The sequence below is a fragment of the Coturnix japonica genome, chromosome 5, assembly GCF_054131305.1.
Source record: "Coturnix japonica strain WE chromosome 5, WE-NBRP24, whole genome shotgun sequence".
NCBI lineage: Eukaryota > Metazoa > Chordata > Aves > Galliformes > Phasianidae > Coturnix > Coturnix japonica.
The window spans coordinates 53,947,395-53,962,501 of record NC_140667.1 but is presented as its reverse complement, the minus strand read 5'-3'; the positions used below and the strand labels follow the sequence as shown (position 1 = coordinate 53,962,501).

General features: G+C 44.5%; 1 protein-coding gene across 4 annotated transcripts in view; it reads left to right on the top strand.

The window, feature by feature from the left end:
• The window catches only part of MDGA2 (MAM domain containing glycosylphosphatidylinositol anchor 2), a 290,230-nt gene extending 283,728 nt beyond the window's left edge, over nucleotides 1-6,502 (top strand). For 3 of the 4 annotated variants that reach the window (XM_032444620.2, XM_085549694.1, XM_085549693.1), the window contains exon 17: nucleotides 262-6,502. In XM_032444620.2, the coding sequence (XP_032300511.2) occupies nucleotides 262-350 (89 nt within the window). In that variant the 3' untranslated portion in view covers nucleotides 351-6,502. The remainder of the gene's footprint in view (nucleotides 1-261) is intronic. The other variant, XR_004307273.2, reaches the window with a different exon arrangement.
• Nucleotides 6,503-15,107: the final 8,605 nt, after the last annotated feature.

The following is a 15,107-nucleotide window of genomic DNA, read 5'->3' as shown; positions in this document are numbered from 1 at the left end:
TTCTGCCCACACATAGATGCTGGCAGCAGTGGGTTCCCTCAGGGCTGTGGGTGCAGCAGCATCCCTTACACCCAGCCCTCCCCAGCGGGTCAGGAGGGACAAATGGATCAAGCAACATGAAAAATTGTTTTGGGAATCAAAACAGAGTGAAATTTATAGTTAAATTGTGACAGTTGCCCATGGAACTCTTTTCATCCCTCCATCCCCATGTTGGCGTTATGACACAGAGCTTTAATTGTGTTTTTTTCCCCCTTTCTGTAGATTTACGATCAGGTGCTGTTGGGACATTAGCGCATATACGACTTATCCCTGTTACCATCCTCATGTTTGTCTTAAGTCATCAGAGGTGACCTTATCCTGGCAGAGGCTACAAAAGATTCACCAGGCACTGGCATGAAGAAAGAGTCTTTGTAAAACGGACATTTAAAAACAAACTACCAAAGATTCCTCCACTGACTGACTCAAAAGTTAAATAAATACATAAATAAATACTAAAAAAACAAAAAACAAACAAAAAAAACACAAAACAGTTTAAAAGCACTGGGGACATAAAAGGCGTCATGGGAGTGTAACTCACTATGAACCACATGTGAGAATGAGATCTGGCCTAAGTGAGGAAGAGACCTTCAGGTGCTTTTGTGGTCAATAACGAATACAGCATCATCTGGTTGAACTCTCGGAACAGAGCGATAGAAACCCTTGTCAAAGCACAAAGTCATGGCTGGTTTTGTTTCAAATGAATAGTTTGCTTGTTACCATGGAAACCTAATGGCCTGCCAAAAAAAAAAAGAAAAAAAAGGAGGAGAGAGAGGAAAAGATAAAATTAAAACAGAGAGCAACACCTCACTGTAAACAGGGTATGTGAAGAGCTGGCATTCATTTTCCCTTTGAGAAGGATTTTAGTGTAGAGTTAAAAACATGTAGGCCCTTTCGCCGTTGGCTGTCACCTCCCCTAGAGAGTAACCCCGAATCAGAGCTGTTTTAAGACATTTCCGTTTCATTTCTCATGGCTATGCTCGATAACGGTATGCTGTCTCCTTTTGCATGCATTACGATCCAGGATGTGTGACCTGGGCTTACATATGACACAGGCTTATCGGAGCTTGCTTGCGGCCACTTGAACACCCCTCTCCCCTCCCCAACTGAGTCATCTGTTCTAATGAAGTGAAGAAACCAAACCACCATCTTTTATAAATTGCCATGGAAACCAAGTGCCTTCAATGAAACAAGCCTGATTTAAAAGTATATGTAGAATAATAATAATTTCAACACAGAAGCTTGCACTGCTAAAATGTGGTTTGTGCAAACTATTTTCTAAACAAACTACGGAGCCCGACTGCAGGCGAAGGAAGCGAAGCCGCTCCTGGAGGTGGATGGACCTGAGCTGCTGCGTAAGCCCTCTCGGACGAGCTATCTGTTGATTAACCTTCCAGACAGCCATGGCCTTTCAGCTTATTACCCATTAGAAAATAGCTTCCGTTGGTCCTGGAAATGGGAGCAGCGCTTTTTATTTGTTCCTTTCAGGTGATCAGGTGGGTCAACCAGAGGAAGAGGTGGCGGAGATGCACTTGGCGCAGGCGGCCCCGGGGCCACGCGGGCACAGCGCTGTGCTCTGCGGGCACAGCCCGACATGGGGCTGCTGCTGCTGCTGCTGCTGCAGGGAAGTCAGAGTTCCACTCGTGCAACAAAACACACGTGGGTTTGGAGCTGCCCCGACACGTACCGATAGCCAGCCGGTTTTCCACAGCATTGTAAATTTCCCTGACAGTTGGTTATGACAATTTGAAGACCTTTTTCCTTAAATTATCTCAGCTTTTAACTTCATTTAAAAAAAAACAAAAAGACTTTTGTCTAAAGAGGAGTATTATTATTATAATGATGATAATGATGATTATTACTTGTTCTCTCAACACCCTAGGATTAAAAATAAAACCAACCTGATATGCAAGGAATTGGAGTACCAACATGAAAACAAATCAACAAACAGCATCATATTTACAAACATGAGTATCAAAAGCACAACGAGATGCAGTACAACAATGACAAGGCTTGATTTTATTTTATTTTATTTTTTAATTTTTTTTTCTTTTTTTTTTTTTTTTTTTTATTCTGTAGAGAAATGTTTGTGCAAAATTCAGTAATTCAACTGAAGAGATAATTTTACAGCTATGTTCAATAAAGCCTCTTTCCAGGTAAGGTATGCCAAGTGGTGCGTGTGTTTGTTGGGCGCTGTGCACGGGGTGCTGCTGGGCTGATGCATTGGTGCTGCTGTCTGTGGATGGAAGCACAGCCCATGGTGCTGGCCAAGGACACTGTTGGTGCTGCTTTGGAGGTGCTTTGTGGTGTCTGATGCCCGGGCTGCAGCAAAAAAGCTGCTCTAGAGGACAGCGCGAGCCCAGAGCTTGGATGGACTGTGGGGTTTGGCACCGTGAGTGTTTGTAAATAAAAGGAAATTTCCCACTGGAATCATTGGATTTTAATTGTGGACCTGAGAGCCAAGTTGGGTGCAGCAAGACCCTGACCGGAGCTTTGCTTAGCAGGTTGGTGTGGCTCAGGATTTGAGGTCTGTGGAAATGGGACCTCCATGCACATCTGCCTGTAAGCCAAAGGACTACAGTGCATGTGAGGGACCCCCCCCCAGGGCACTGCTGGGGCCACTCTGCTCACAGCCATGGCTCCAGAGCCCTGCCTAGAGGAACAGAGACCTCAGTGTGTTCCATGTTGTGTTTCCTATTATACCCTTGCTCATCATCAGAGCAGGTCTGATGCAGTGGGGAATATGGAAATAGCGGCCAGCTGTCAGTCATTCTTATGTAATGTGAGAACCATTCCATTCCCTTGAAAATGCTGTCCCTCACATTGGTTCTTTCAAAACGAGACTCAAGGTCCATGGATTTGGACACCTGTTGGTCAGCTTGGGCCAGGATAAGTGACCCCAAAGTGTCCGCTGCTGTGGGTCACTGAACTGGAAGTTGTGCATTTGTGGGGACCGCAGGCTAAGACTGAAAGCTGAAATCCCCATTCCTTCCTCATATTTTGAGTCTTCTTTCCTCAGTGGAGGACCAGGATGAATATTGAATGAAAGCTTTCAGTTGATGGCCAGAGACCAAAGTTGTCTTTCTCGGGGCAGGATGAACTGAAGGGCAGGTGGTTGTGTGGAAGGGAACTTGCTTGCCCTGCCTCTTTCAGTGCCGTTCTGCTTACATGGGTGCAGAAGCAGTTGCTAAGAAAGGTATTTTTTCTCTTTCAGACATTGGTTTAGTACAGCGTTGTCTTCCTTTACATCCCTAACCTAAGGCACTGAAAAGGCAGTGGGATTTTATCTTGGGCTACAAACAAATAGATAAAAGATAGGCATTTCCTAGTCTCTATATATATTTCATTTCAATGTGAAAATGAATAAGTATTTGTAAAAATGTTAGATGACTTCTAGACAGAGAGCTGCTGTTGGTTTCTCAGGTACCCCATCTAGTAACATCCCTGGCTTGTTTTTAAATGGTTCCTCAATACGTAACTGTGCAAAAGTGGACTTAGAGCAGCAAGAGTAGCTGGCTGCTGGGATCAGCCCGGTTCTTAGGGAGCCAGCTCTGGGAGCCAGCTGGGTGTTCCCATGGCAGAGGTAAATTGACCTCACGATGAAGTTGGCAGTGATTTTTATTCATCTTGGGATGGCCTGGGAGAGCAAGGACATTACTGGAGCATTCCCCTTTTGTAGCAAAGGAGCATTAATTCGTTCACAAAGCATGCAGTTTGAATGGGAAATCCCACATGCAATTGCTAAGAACTCTGATATCACCGTGCTACCAGCCACTGCTTCCCCAGCCAGCTCCAGCCAGGTGTGGGTCCTGGATAGGACACGAGGGGATAAAAGAGCAGAGACTTCAAGGGGGCAAACACATCACAAAACATTACAAAAGCACCATTAAGACAAAGGCAAGGAGCAGCTCCTGGAGAGCCTGTCAAAGTGCTGATGCCTTGTGTGATAAAAATAAAAGCATTTGCTCATGGATGTTGCACAGACACCGAGTGCCTGAATTTCCACTGTGTTCACCGATGTAAATGGCACCATTCAGTGTGTGAGCAGCTCCTGAGGCAATGAGAGGCTCCAAACTTTAGAACAGTGCTGAGAAGTGATAGCATCAGCTCTGTTCAAATTTGGTTTCATCGACCTCCTTCGGGGTCAGTGAGAGCCAGGTAGTCAGAACGATGGGATTTTCTTCACCCCTGCTGGATGAGGCTCTGCTGCTTCATTATTGGAGGGTTTACTCATTGGTGGTGTTTTTTCACGTACCTGAGGATGCTTTAAATGCTCTTCCTGCCCAGAAGGAACTGCTGTCCATTGGAAGAATGGCTCTATATGGGAGCTTGATAACGAAGTTAGTCTCATGTTATAACCATCTTTGCCTGTATATGCCATTGATAAAGTTAGAGGCCATCAGGATTAATTCTTACATTTTCCTATAAAAGACCTATGCAAGAAACTTATTATATTTCCAATTATTATTATTTTTTAATTATTATTGCGGTTATTATTTTTTGTAAGCAGCACCACAGGAACATGCTCTGTCATTTATGGCTGCACCACCATAATGGAAGCATCAGTCCCAGCAGAGAGGAGTTAAACTCGCAGGCACTGCCCATTGCATTCCTGTGTGCCAAGGAGCTCACTGCCCCATGGCTCATGCAGTCATTCAGTTGAGGGACGTTTGGTCTTTAGAAGTTTGAGGGCATCTTTTGCCTGAGCTCTGCCCCCAGCATCTCCCTGTAGTTCCCACGGGAACACATCCCAGCACACGTGTGCTGGGATGGGGCTTAGAGTGGGGAAGGACATGTGGGGCACACATCATAGGCCTTAAAGCCAATTAAAAGCTGGAAGGGGAATGATTCAGTTGTGTTTTGCCTTCTGTGCTGCTTATAAGGCCATTGCAAAGCCTTGCTGTTGGGAGATTCCTGACCTCCCCCCTCTTATTGCCAGCATGGAGGTGTTCACAGCCACTTTGGTGTCACTTGTTCTGTGCCAGCAGCTTTACATGTCTAGTGTTAAACTCCTCCTGCTCTGGGCTCCTAGACCACTTTCAGATCCCTTTTTGACTGTTTTTGGCCAAGCTACAGCACTGGTTTCTCTGGTTTAGTAAAGATACATAATAATAACCAGGAGCTATCATTAACCCGAGTACAGGACACATGGGGATAGTACAACCTATGTGATGGACTAAAATATGACAGTTCACCATTGTATCTGTCAGGACTGTGGAGTCTGTACACTGAGTTTTATACTAAGGGAAGGATGCTGTATTTATTTATTTATTTTCCCCAGAATAGAACATCTACAGCAGGTGTAGATCGCATCCAACTTACATGGGTGTTTCTGGAATGAGGCTTCAGTGATGACACAAAGGTTTTGCTTTCATAAAACAGCATTTTACTCACCCTTCTCAGAGGAACGGCTGTGCTATAATGAGGCAACTCAGGTGACAGCAAACTGATAAGTCATCAGAGGCAGAACGGACTCATGCCTGGGGGGATACTTTGATCCTCTCACTCACAAGCATAGAAGTTCAGCAGTAGCTCCTGGCCCAACTCATTGAGAGCAGCCCCAGCGTGTTCATTACAGTTGGTGTTGGGCACCTGACAAGCAGTGGTGCATCCACAGGAAGGTCAGTCATATTCGTGCTCCTCCATAGATGTGTCCATACATCCTCATAGCCACACCTAAAGCAGTTTCTCCTATCTGGCTCTTTGTGACATGGTCAGGTTTCCCCCTGTTGAATACAGCCTTATTAGAGCCAACTGAGGATCTACGACAGGTGAAATGCAGCCAATTTCCTCACATTTCTATTCTTCATATGTTGTTTTTGTTTTTCATTGAGAAAGAGACTTGAGTGTTGGCAGGTGCTTGGACAGATGAGTATTAATGCCACTTTGCTCACGGTTAAGGTCAGAGCCAACAAGTGGAGAAATGCCGCTGCTGATGCTTTGGAACCCAGGATCTTTGGATGCCACAAGTCTTCACCTTCTGCAGGCTGGAGGTTTGCACTCCTCCACCCATGAGGAATAAACAGGAACTCCACAGCAACCATGACTGTAAAACGTTGGGTGGTTTGTGACAGATATGACCACAAAAGGGACAGAGGAAACACACGTTTCTGTGAGTAGGAATTAGCAGCCTCAGCACCTTCTCAGGAAAGATCAGACGCGCTTCTGCTTGCACATTGCCAATTGCAAGGGGTTGAAATCTGTGTGTTTGTTTGTGTAAATAGTATATAAATAACTGTAATTGTATGTATTTAATGTATATATAATGATTATTACATTTTAACTATCTCAAGTATTGTATATAGCCAAACTTGGTCTCTTATTTTACTAGAACACCCACTGTAGATTTATTTTTTGTCATTGTTGTTAATGTATCTGGTTAAATTACAAACTGGTCTTACTTTTACCTCAAAGGATATATGTTCTTTATGTACATTTTATAAAGAAAAAGGAAGAAATCACTCCATATGTTTGGTTACCTCTTCAATTGCCAGCAGTATTTTCTGTCTTTGCCTTTCTGGCTGCGTGCAGCCTTTGCTCCTTCCCCCCCAGCCCCAACCCAGGGATGGATGGTGGGCAGTTGGGAGGGACTGGGGCTGGTGGGCAGTGCTTTTTGCTCAACGTGTCCCTGCCTTCCTCAAAGAGGATTGTCCCTAACCCATCCCTCCATCCCTACTTTGCAATGGAAGGCTTTGAAGATATCACAACAGGGACGCAGCATCCTCTTCACTATCGGGGCCCTTCTTGCTTGGTGCCAGCAGTGTGATGAACCCATACGTGTTGAGGTCATTGGCGTTGCAGTACACTTCAGAGGATGACAGTGTGGACCTCTGCAATCCTGGGACTGTTGTCCTCCTTCTGTTCCTTGTCCAGGGCTGTTGTCCTCCTGTTCCTTATCCATCTCCTATGGTGAGGCTGCAGACAAGCTCTAGGAGCTATCAAAAGCCCAGGGCTTGCAAAGCACAATTAGACACACTTTTAATCAAGAGTTTTCCAGGGAATTGTAAGGTGAAGAACCAGAAGAGCTATTGAGAAGAACCCTCACCAACAGCTCCTTCTGCAGCTTTGTCATGTTCTTATTTCTACGTCTCTTCAGCACTGAAAGCCTATTTTTATTGTGGGTGAAATGAATAGGTGAAATTCCTGCACAACCCACCAAATCCCTATTATTTGCTCCAGTCCCACCAGAACACGATGCTTTTCTCACATTCCTTAGCTGTGAAGTGATAATTAATCATAACTGACTGAGGCTTAAATAGCCCCCAACACCCCATAATTGCCATCATGGGCTCAGCATGGGGCTTCCCAGAGCAAACCCCATTCCCTGCTGGATGGAACACGAACGAACATTAATGCAGAGCTAATGCATGAGAGATTGACCACTTGAAAGAAAAGAAATCATTTGATTTGATTAAAAATTTAAATAAAAATCAAGAGCTCTTTTTAATTAAAGAGATTTATTTAACAGGATAACTGTCTGAAAGTGCAATCTGAGGTTTTCTCTTTGATTCAGAGAAGGGAACACCTGGGACATCTTACCTTCATGTGGTGGGCAGTGTGAGTCCCTGGGTATTTGCCTGATATCTGCATAATGAAGCTGCCTGATAGGAGCTCTGGATGAGGAGCCGACATTACTGCTACCAGGAGCAGCACCATTATAATAGTGATGTTCTATGGGGCACAGGAGCCGTCAGGGGGCAATGCAGCTGCTGTCTGCATTAGGTTTGTCTCTAGACTACAAACCCTTAATCACTTTTCACAACATGAAGGAAAATAGGAAGGGGATGTGATTTTTACCTGCCCATGGAGCCATAAAATCATACAGTCATGCAGGTTGGAAACGATCTCCAAGATCCCCAAGCCCAACCCCAGCCCACCCCACCCCACTATGCCCACTGCCCACGTCCCTCAGTGCCACATCTCTACAGTTCTGGGACATCCCCAGGAACAGTGATCGAGAGTTCTTGGGAAGCAAATTAGAGTTGGGCAGTGACTGGATGCAAAAGCCTCTGGCTATTGCTCTTTTACACCATCCCAGAAACATGGATGCTGCTGGAGCACCTTCCCACAGTGTGGGTCCACAGCAGCTCTGTATTGGCAGGGGCTGACATCTGCAACCATTGCCAGACACCCACACAGCCTTCACATGGAAGAGGGGAAGGAGGAGAGCCTGCCTTGCCCGGAGCGTGCTCCCAACACTGTGACTGCAGTCAATGCTTGTGCCTTATGGCTTCAGGCAATTGCCTTCAGGTGCCAGGAAGGAATTCACCTCTAGGCAGAGCTGTTCACATGATGTTTTCTCACTTTCACTCAAAGCAACAGAGATTCATGACAACTAGAGTTAGGATTAGGAGGAAGTTTTTCCCCCAGAGGGTGGTGATGCACTGGAACAGGTTGCCCAAGGAGGCTGTGGATGCCCCATCCCTGCAGGCATTCAAGGCCAGGCTGGATGTGGCTCTGGGCAGCCTGGGCTGCTGGTTGGTGACCCTGCACACAGCAGGGGGTTGAAACAAGATGGTCATTGTGGTTCTTTGCAACCCAGGCCATTCTGTGATTCTATGATAGAAAGGGTGGCTGTGCATCCTGCTGGAGGCTGGCTGGTTCTTGTTCGCATGCATAGGATAAGCTGACACAGCTGCAGGTCATGCCAGAGTTTTTTAACCAAGTGGAACTAATAGAGATTGTTTCAGTATCTCCTGCCTTCCTCCTTCATCCATCCTATTCCCTGCCCAGGTGTCCATGGCATGTCGGCCTCCTGTGGCACAGAATAACCTGCCCTCTGCTAAAGAATGAAAGATTTCCATTTACTCACTGCCAGGAGAATAAATGTCGAGGCTTTTGATGCAGCTTAATGGTCTGTGACATTCAGGTTATGATTCAGGTGATCTAAGAATTTAATCAGCACTTAAAAGCATACGAATTTTTACTTTGTGAAGACACTAGCAGAGGTGCAGTTCTCCAAAGGAGCAATCAGGCAGGATTTTAAACTTGCTGTGTGGTTAAAGGCAAAAACCATGTTGGGAAGCACATGCTTCCTTGCTGACTGCAGCCTGTCTTCTGCAGGCATGGGAAATGAGGACTTGCTTATGACTTCCCTGTGTATGTAATGCAAATCTCACGTATCCATTGCTGTGCTCTGGGAATGGGCAGATACACGGGACAGCTGCTTGCAGAGCAGTTGGCAAGATTCATCTTTGTAGATGATAGCACCGAAGTCATCTTGCATGGAAAATTGTGCTGCTGTCATCTAATGGTCTGTAGGTCTCATCACAGCATGGTCTGAGCTGAACGTGTTTGGTTTTCTTCTGTTATATGGATTTTTATTTTCTTTTAATTTAAGATGAAAAATTAATTGAACAGCGGATCCTCCTGCTCCTACAGTTGCTGTAAGTATTGAAATTCAATTTCATTACTAAAAAGTACGTGTTCCATTTCGCTTTTTAAATGTCATATTTATTTTCCTAATGAACTTTAACTTTAGTCCCTTAAGGAAAACGATCGTACCGAGAGCCAGACTGAGTCCTGCACTTCCCTTTGAATTTCAGACATTAGTAAGAATGTATCAGATTTATTGGTTCTTTTGATTAACCTCAATGGAGACAAGACCTCATAAGTAACTGCCTCTGGAAACTGTGTTGTTTTGGTGTATGATATCCAGTTTTGTGGGCTCAGCTCCTTGTATTGCCAGTATTGTTCAGGCTTCCCTTCATCTTGGTTCCTTTCATCATGTCAGTGCTGACTATTCCAGATTTGAATCATCTCCTGCATCTTGCTACACCCAGCTCCACTTTCAACCAGCTTTAAAAACACAACCACTCTTAATCCTGACCAACTTGTGCACATGTTCAGTTTTACTAAGCAAATAAATCCCTTGAACTGACCATGTCTGTAAAACTCTCATTCCTCAATCTTTGGAACGTGTGAGTTTCAGGGTATATCCATCTGTCAGCCCCTGCCAGAGGTACCATAACCACTGCCTTTTCCAAAGACATCACGAGACACTCTCTAGGCCATCCACCATTTTCTTGCCTTTCCTTTTCCATATACTCAGGACCAGTGGCCACCCTCACTTTGTTGTGTTTTTCTCCCCCTCTTTAAGCCCAGAGTCACTGTATGTTCCTTTTCATAAAGGCAAAAATGACTTAAAATTCCTCCTTGTTACTTAGAAATCCATTCAACTGGATTAGGGTTGAGAGCTGAGAACTGAGAGCTGAGATTTTCACGTCCCACGTAAGATATAGTGAAAATCACACCTGGCTTCAACCCCACAGCCAGTACAAGCTGGAGCTCCTCATAGGAGATTCAGCTTAAAGGGGGAAATGGAAGCATTCCAAATGCTCTGGTGAGCAGAATTCCTGGAGTGCCATTCTGGATCGGGGCTGCGCCTCAGCATCTAACTGAAAATTCATGTATTCCCTTCTCCTTTGGAGCATCAGTTGGTCAAAGACCCCCAAAAAATAAACAAACCCCAAACCAGTGGGTTTTATTGAGAGAAGTCAGGGTACCCTCCACCACCACCGTGCCCTTTGCTGAGCTGGAGGTGTAGGAAGGGATGCTGGGAACTGGGAGAGGAAGAGGTGTTCGTTCCACTTACCAGTAAAATATGATATTTCTAGCAAAGCAGAGCAGCACAGCACAGAATGCATCAACTTCGTTAGTGCACAAACAGACCATGATTTATCTCCTACAACTGCTCTGGGATTGTTAGGAAACACGGTGTCAACACAAGATGGATGAATAGGTGTATGGTGTGTAAGGCCAGGGATGTAATTACTGCGGGCTGCTGAGCACTGATTAACAGCAGCATGGAAAACTGTGTCCAGTTTAGGACATTACAATCTGGATATCCTATAGGGCACTGCCAAGAATGAAATGGATTTTGATCAAGTTGGCCTTTCTCCATAGGAAAGAAGTGAGAATTGGCTTTGTCTTGCCTGGAGGAGAGAATATAGAAGATGTGATAAGATTTTGGATAAGATTTTGATAAGGAGGTATCCCCAGACACGGGTGTGAAACATGGATTAGGAAGGTGATACCTGTAATTGTGATCCATTGTTGCCAGAGAACTGAGGTCAGCTCATCCTCCCCATGAGCTTGAGTTTCTCTGTCTGAACTGATGGGTCAGCATCTGGCAGTGGGGCCAAGGCAAGCACCAGACGGGAGGTTGCATGTTATGAAACCATTCCCAGCTATGATGATAATATCCACAAGATGCCACCTCTGTGGAGGAACAGATGAGACCTGATGTTGTCCAGAAGCAATTTGCCATTCGCCAGTATAAGAGTGAGTACATCAGTGTAGCAATTGTTTGTATGAAGAATTCTCCAAGATTCAAATACAGAGCAGCAGGATGAGCCCACAAGGCCAGTAAGCCATTCAGTGACACAAGTGGGCATAGCAGCTCACAGAAGGCATCCCAGTCTTTGTGCTGTTCTAAAGGCATTTGGAACCAGCCAGCAGCTGAGCAACAACTATTTGCAGAACTTGAAGATCTGCTTCCTTTTGTTCCTCCATAATTTATCTCCATTCCTAGAAGCTCAGCCCACACAGCTGCCCACACTCCATCGAGCCACTCTTAGGCTACCATTTCCTTCAGCTGACCATTGATTGCTTTCAGATGGTCCAAATATGGTCTGGAATCACCTGGCTTTAATTTAAGTAGCAAACAAAGTCAGCCTCCCTTATGGGTATGCTTTGGTTTCATTGGGGTTGAGCTCCATGAAGAGGTGAGCTGAGTGGGATGCTTTAATAAAAGCAGCATACGTTCTATCAAGAAATAAGGTAAGCAGAAATTCAAAGCAATCCAATTTTGGTTAACTTGTGTGTTGGAAGTCTTGTTACCTTTAGGGTCTGCCTTTTAATCTGTGCTTAATTAAGATATGCCTTCCAGAAGGGCATTTTGTTTTAATGGTTTTAAGAAATTAATAACAAACATCTTCCTTGGCAGCTGATCTTTGGAGTTAACGACTATGGCCATTAAAATATTCAGACTGGTTCTATTTTGTTGTGTTCAGGAAGAAATGTTTCTTGATTTTTTTATATATATATTTTTTTCTCTGCTACGTTAGAGGGCTCCTTACTGTTCTATACTCTTGCTTATGGTACCTGAGTCTCTTCCACATCAAGATGTATTTCTTTATTGGGCAAGCTATGTAAACCATAATGCTTAAACCTATTGCTGTAAGGCAGCTTTTGTGTAGTGAGGAATTCTGGTTTCCAAGCAGGCAAATGATTTGGTAATGATGACATGTTGAGGAATAAGTAAAGGATGTGGTGATAGCTTTGTGTTTTGCTTCCCAGCAAGGCAGGCAGGCAGGTGGAGCCAACAGTTCTAACAATTAGAATCAAACTAACACATGGGTGAAGTTATAGATGGCATGAAGAATAAGATCAGTTGGTGTGATGTTCTTAGTGCAAGGTGTCAAGTCGTCCTTCCTTGTAATTTCCAATTAAGTGGCTGTATGGACTGTTTTCTTACTTGGTTTTTAGTATGGGTTGGATCAGGAAGGTGGATGTGTCATTTATAAGTAACTACTTTAAATTGCTCTGGATTGAAATCAGGTCATTATGGACAGTCTTCCTGGCAGGTTGGATTAATGCTTTTAAAGTATTTGCATAGGCTGTAATGTTTCCTAGGAACAGCATAGCAGGAAATCAAAGCCCTGTTTCTATCCTGGCTATTGAATTGCCTCTATGCTATTAAATGATGCACGTGTGACAGTTGGATGTAGATGCAGTCCCTATTTATAGCTATGTTGAACATAGATTAAAAACCCTCAAAAATTGCTCTTTGTTGTCATCCTTGATAAAGGGGGTGTGTGGTTACATGTGCTGGGGGTTTTGTGGAAGTGAACAATTCTTCCTGCAGAGGAATTATGGGCTGTGTAAACTTGAGGAACCATTTTTCCCCCCATGTATTTTTGAAATGAAGTGACTTGATGTGGAAGGTGTGAAATTAATGTTACGTGATTGAGAATGAAGTGAAATCCCCATGTGATGTGCTTTGAGGTAGCTGTGTTCCTCAATATCCCCCCCCCTTAGTGCAATGTGGAGCTTCCCTGTACTGAAATAATGCCATCCTGGGATTGTTTGCCACATCCCTGGGACAGCAGATTTTTGCATTCAGGCAGCATGGCTCAGAGGCAGAGCTTAATTCATGGAAACCAATTCATTCTATCCATGAATTAGGTTCACTGAGCGTAAAAGTTTGTTTTTTATGCTGAAGTTTTAAGGTGTTGCCGTATGAAAACCTTCAGGCTTAGCTCTGCACTGCTACGGATCTGAAGTAATGCCACCTTGGTGACTGAAGATCCATTTCCAATCCACTGCTCAGAGCAAGAGCAGAATCACATCTGCATCTCCTCTTCTGCTTTTTGTGGCTTTGTTTTCCTTTTAAAGAGCCAGCTGGGGAACTCATATCATAATAATGGGGATAAATTGCTTCCGTTGTAATGCATTTAATAATCTGCAGCTAAGGAGCAGGAAAAGGAGTGAGTTGAAGTGACTGCAAAAACTAAATGTATTTTAGAGCCCATGGAAATTAACTAGTGAGATAAAGGCTGGCCAGAGAGGTGGTGCTGCTCCATCCCTGCACACACCCAAGGTCAGGGGATGGGCTGTGAGCACTGATAGAGCTGTGGGTGCCCTTGTGCATTGTGGGGAGTGGGACCAGAGGGCCCTTAAGGGCTCCTTCCAACTCAAACCATTCGATGGACTTGACTATCCAGTTATTGAAGAAGTCCATTCCAATACCATCAGTTGAGTAGAGGCCTTCATGTTACCACTGACAAAAGGCCACAGCCCTCACTTGTAGGATCATTTGGACTCTATTTATTAGTCGTGACTGGTGTCTTCCACCAGTGGGAAGAAGTGTCTAACTTATCTGACTGCCTGATACTGGAATATTCATCCTGATACTGGAATATTTCATCTATTGTTCCCATTGTTCAGGATAGAGCTGAGTTCCCATGAAGGCAACATGAGATACTGCCCTGCACTCTGGTATAATGCCTCATTACAATCAGTATGCTGTTAATTTCAATGTGCCTTTGAGGGATGTGGGTCTATGGTCACCTGAGAAGATCTAGTGAGCTGAAGATAATGCAGGTCAAGAATTCTAGAAATAAAAGCAAAATAATAATCCTAATCCAATGAAGAACTGGCTTCATGCACATACCTTTATTCTGGCTGTGGACTAAACAGATCTTAATTTCTTGGTTGTCACAGCTGCTTTATCCTTCCCAGCAGCAAGAGATGTTCAGAGTTAAACTGAGGGTCAAGGAACTGCAGTGTTCTGTGAGAAGGAGTAGCATAAGGGCAGTAAATCTGTCCTGTGGTTTTGTCATAGGTAGCCTAAGGAAGACCATCCTCTCCTATTGCTCTGTGCCTTCAGGGATGTTACAGGAGCGCTTTAGGGAAGCAGAAGAGAGAATCTTCAGGAAGAACTGGCATCTGTGGTGGCTGTGCTGGCTTGGCCAGTGTCACTTTCAATATAGCCCAGTTCATATGCAAAAGCAGGAGTGACGCTTTGACCTGCTTAGTGTTGTCTCTACAGTCTTGTCTTTTTGGCAAGCAGCAATAAAGCAGCTGCTGTGTCCTTTGGGAACAGCAGTGGGACATAGAGACATTCAGGGGCAGCAGTTCTGCTTTGACTGCAGAGGGGAGAAAATTATGAGCAAGGGGAAAATACGAATTCTCATCACCTAATAGATTTTGTGGAAAGGAAAAGCTTCTTTCCACAGCAGATCCTTGAACCTAAAACCACAAGAACTGCTTTACAAGACCACAATACAGGGTTTTTTTGGGCCTAACATCTTGTACCCAGCAGAGCCAGTAGGAAATAACAAAGAGAGAAATGAAAACAGGGATCACACGTACTCCTACTGCCTTACAGCTGTCCCTGGAGAGCTGCCACTAAGAAGCTTTGAGTCAGGTATCTCTCTGCACTGCAGCTCTCAGTGCTCTTTCATACATTTATGCAATTGCCTTTTGAGCCTGTGTCGCTATTAGCATCTACAAGGAACGGATTTTGCAGTTTACATACATGGTGTGTGAGGAAGAATTCCTTGTGC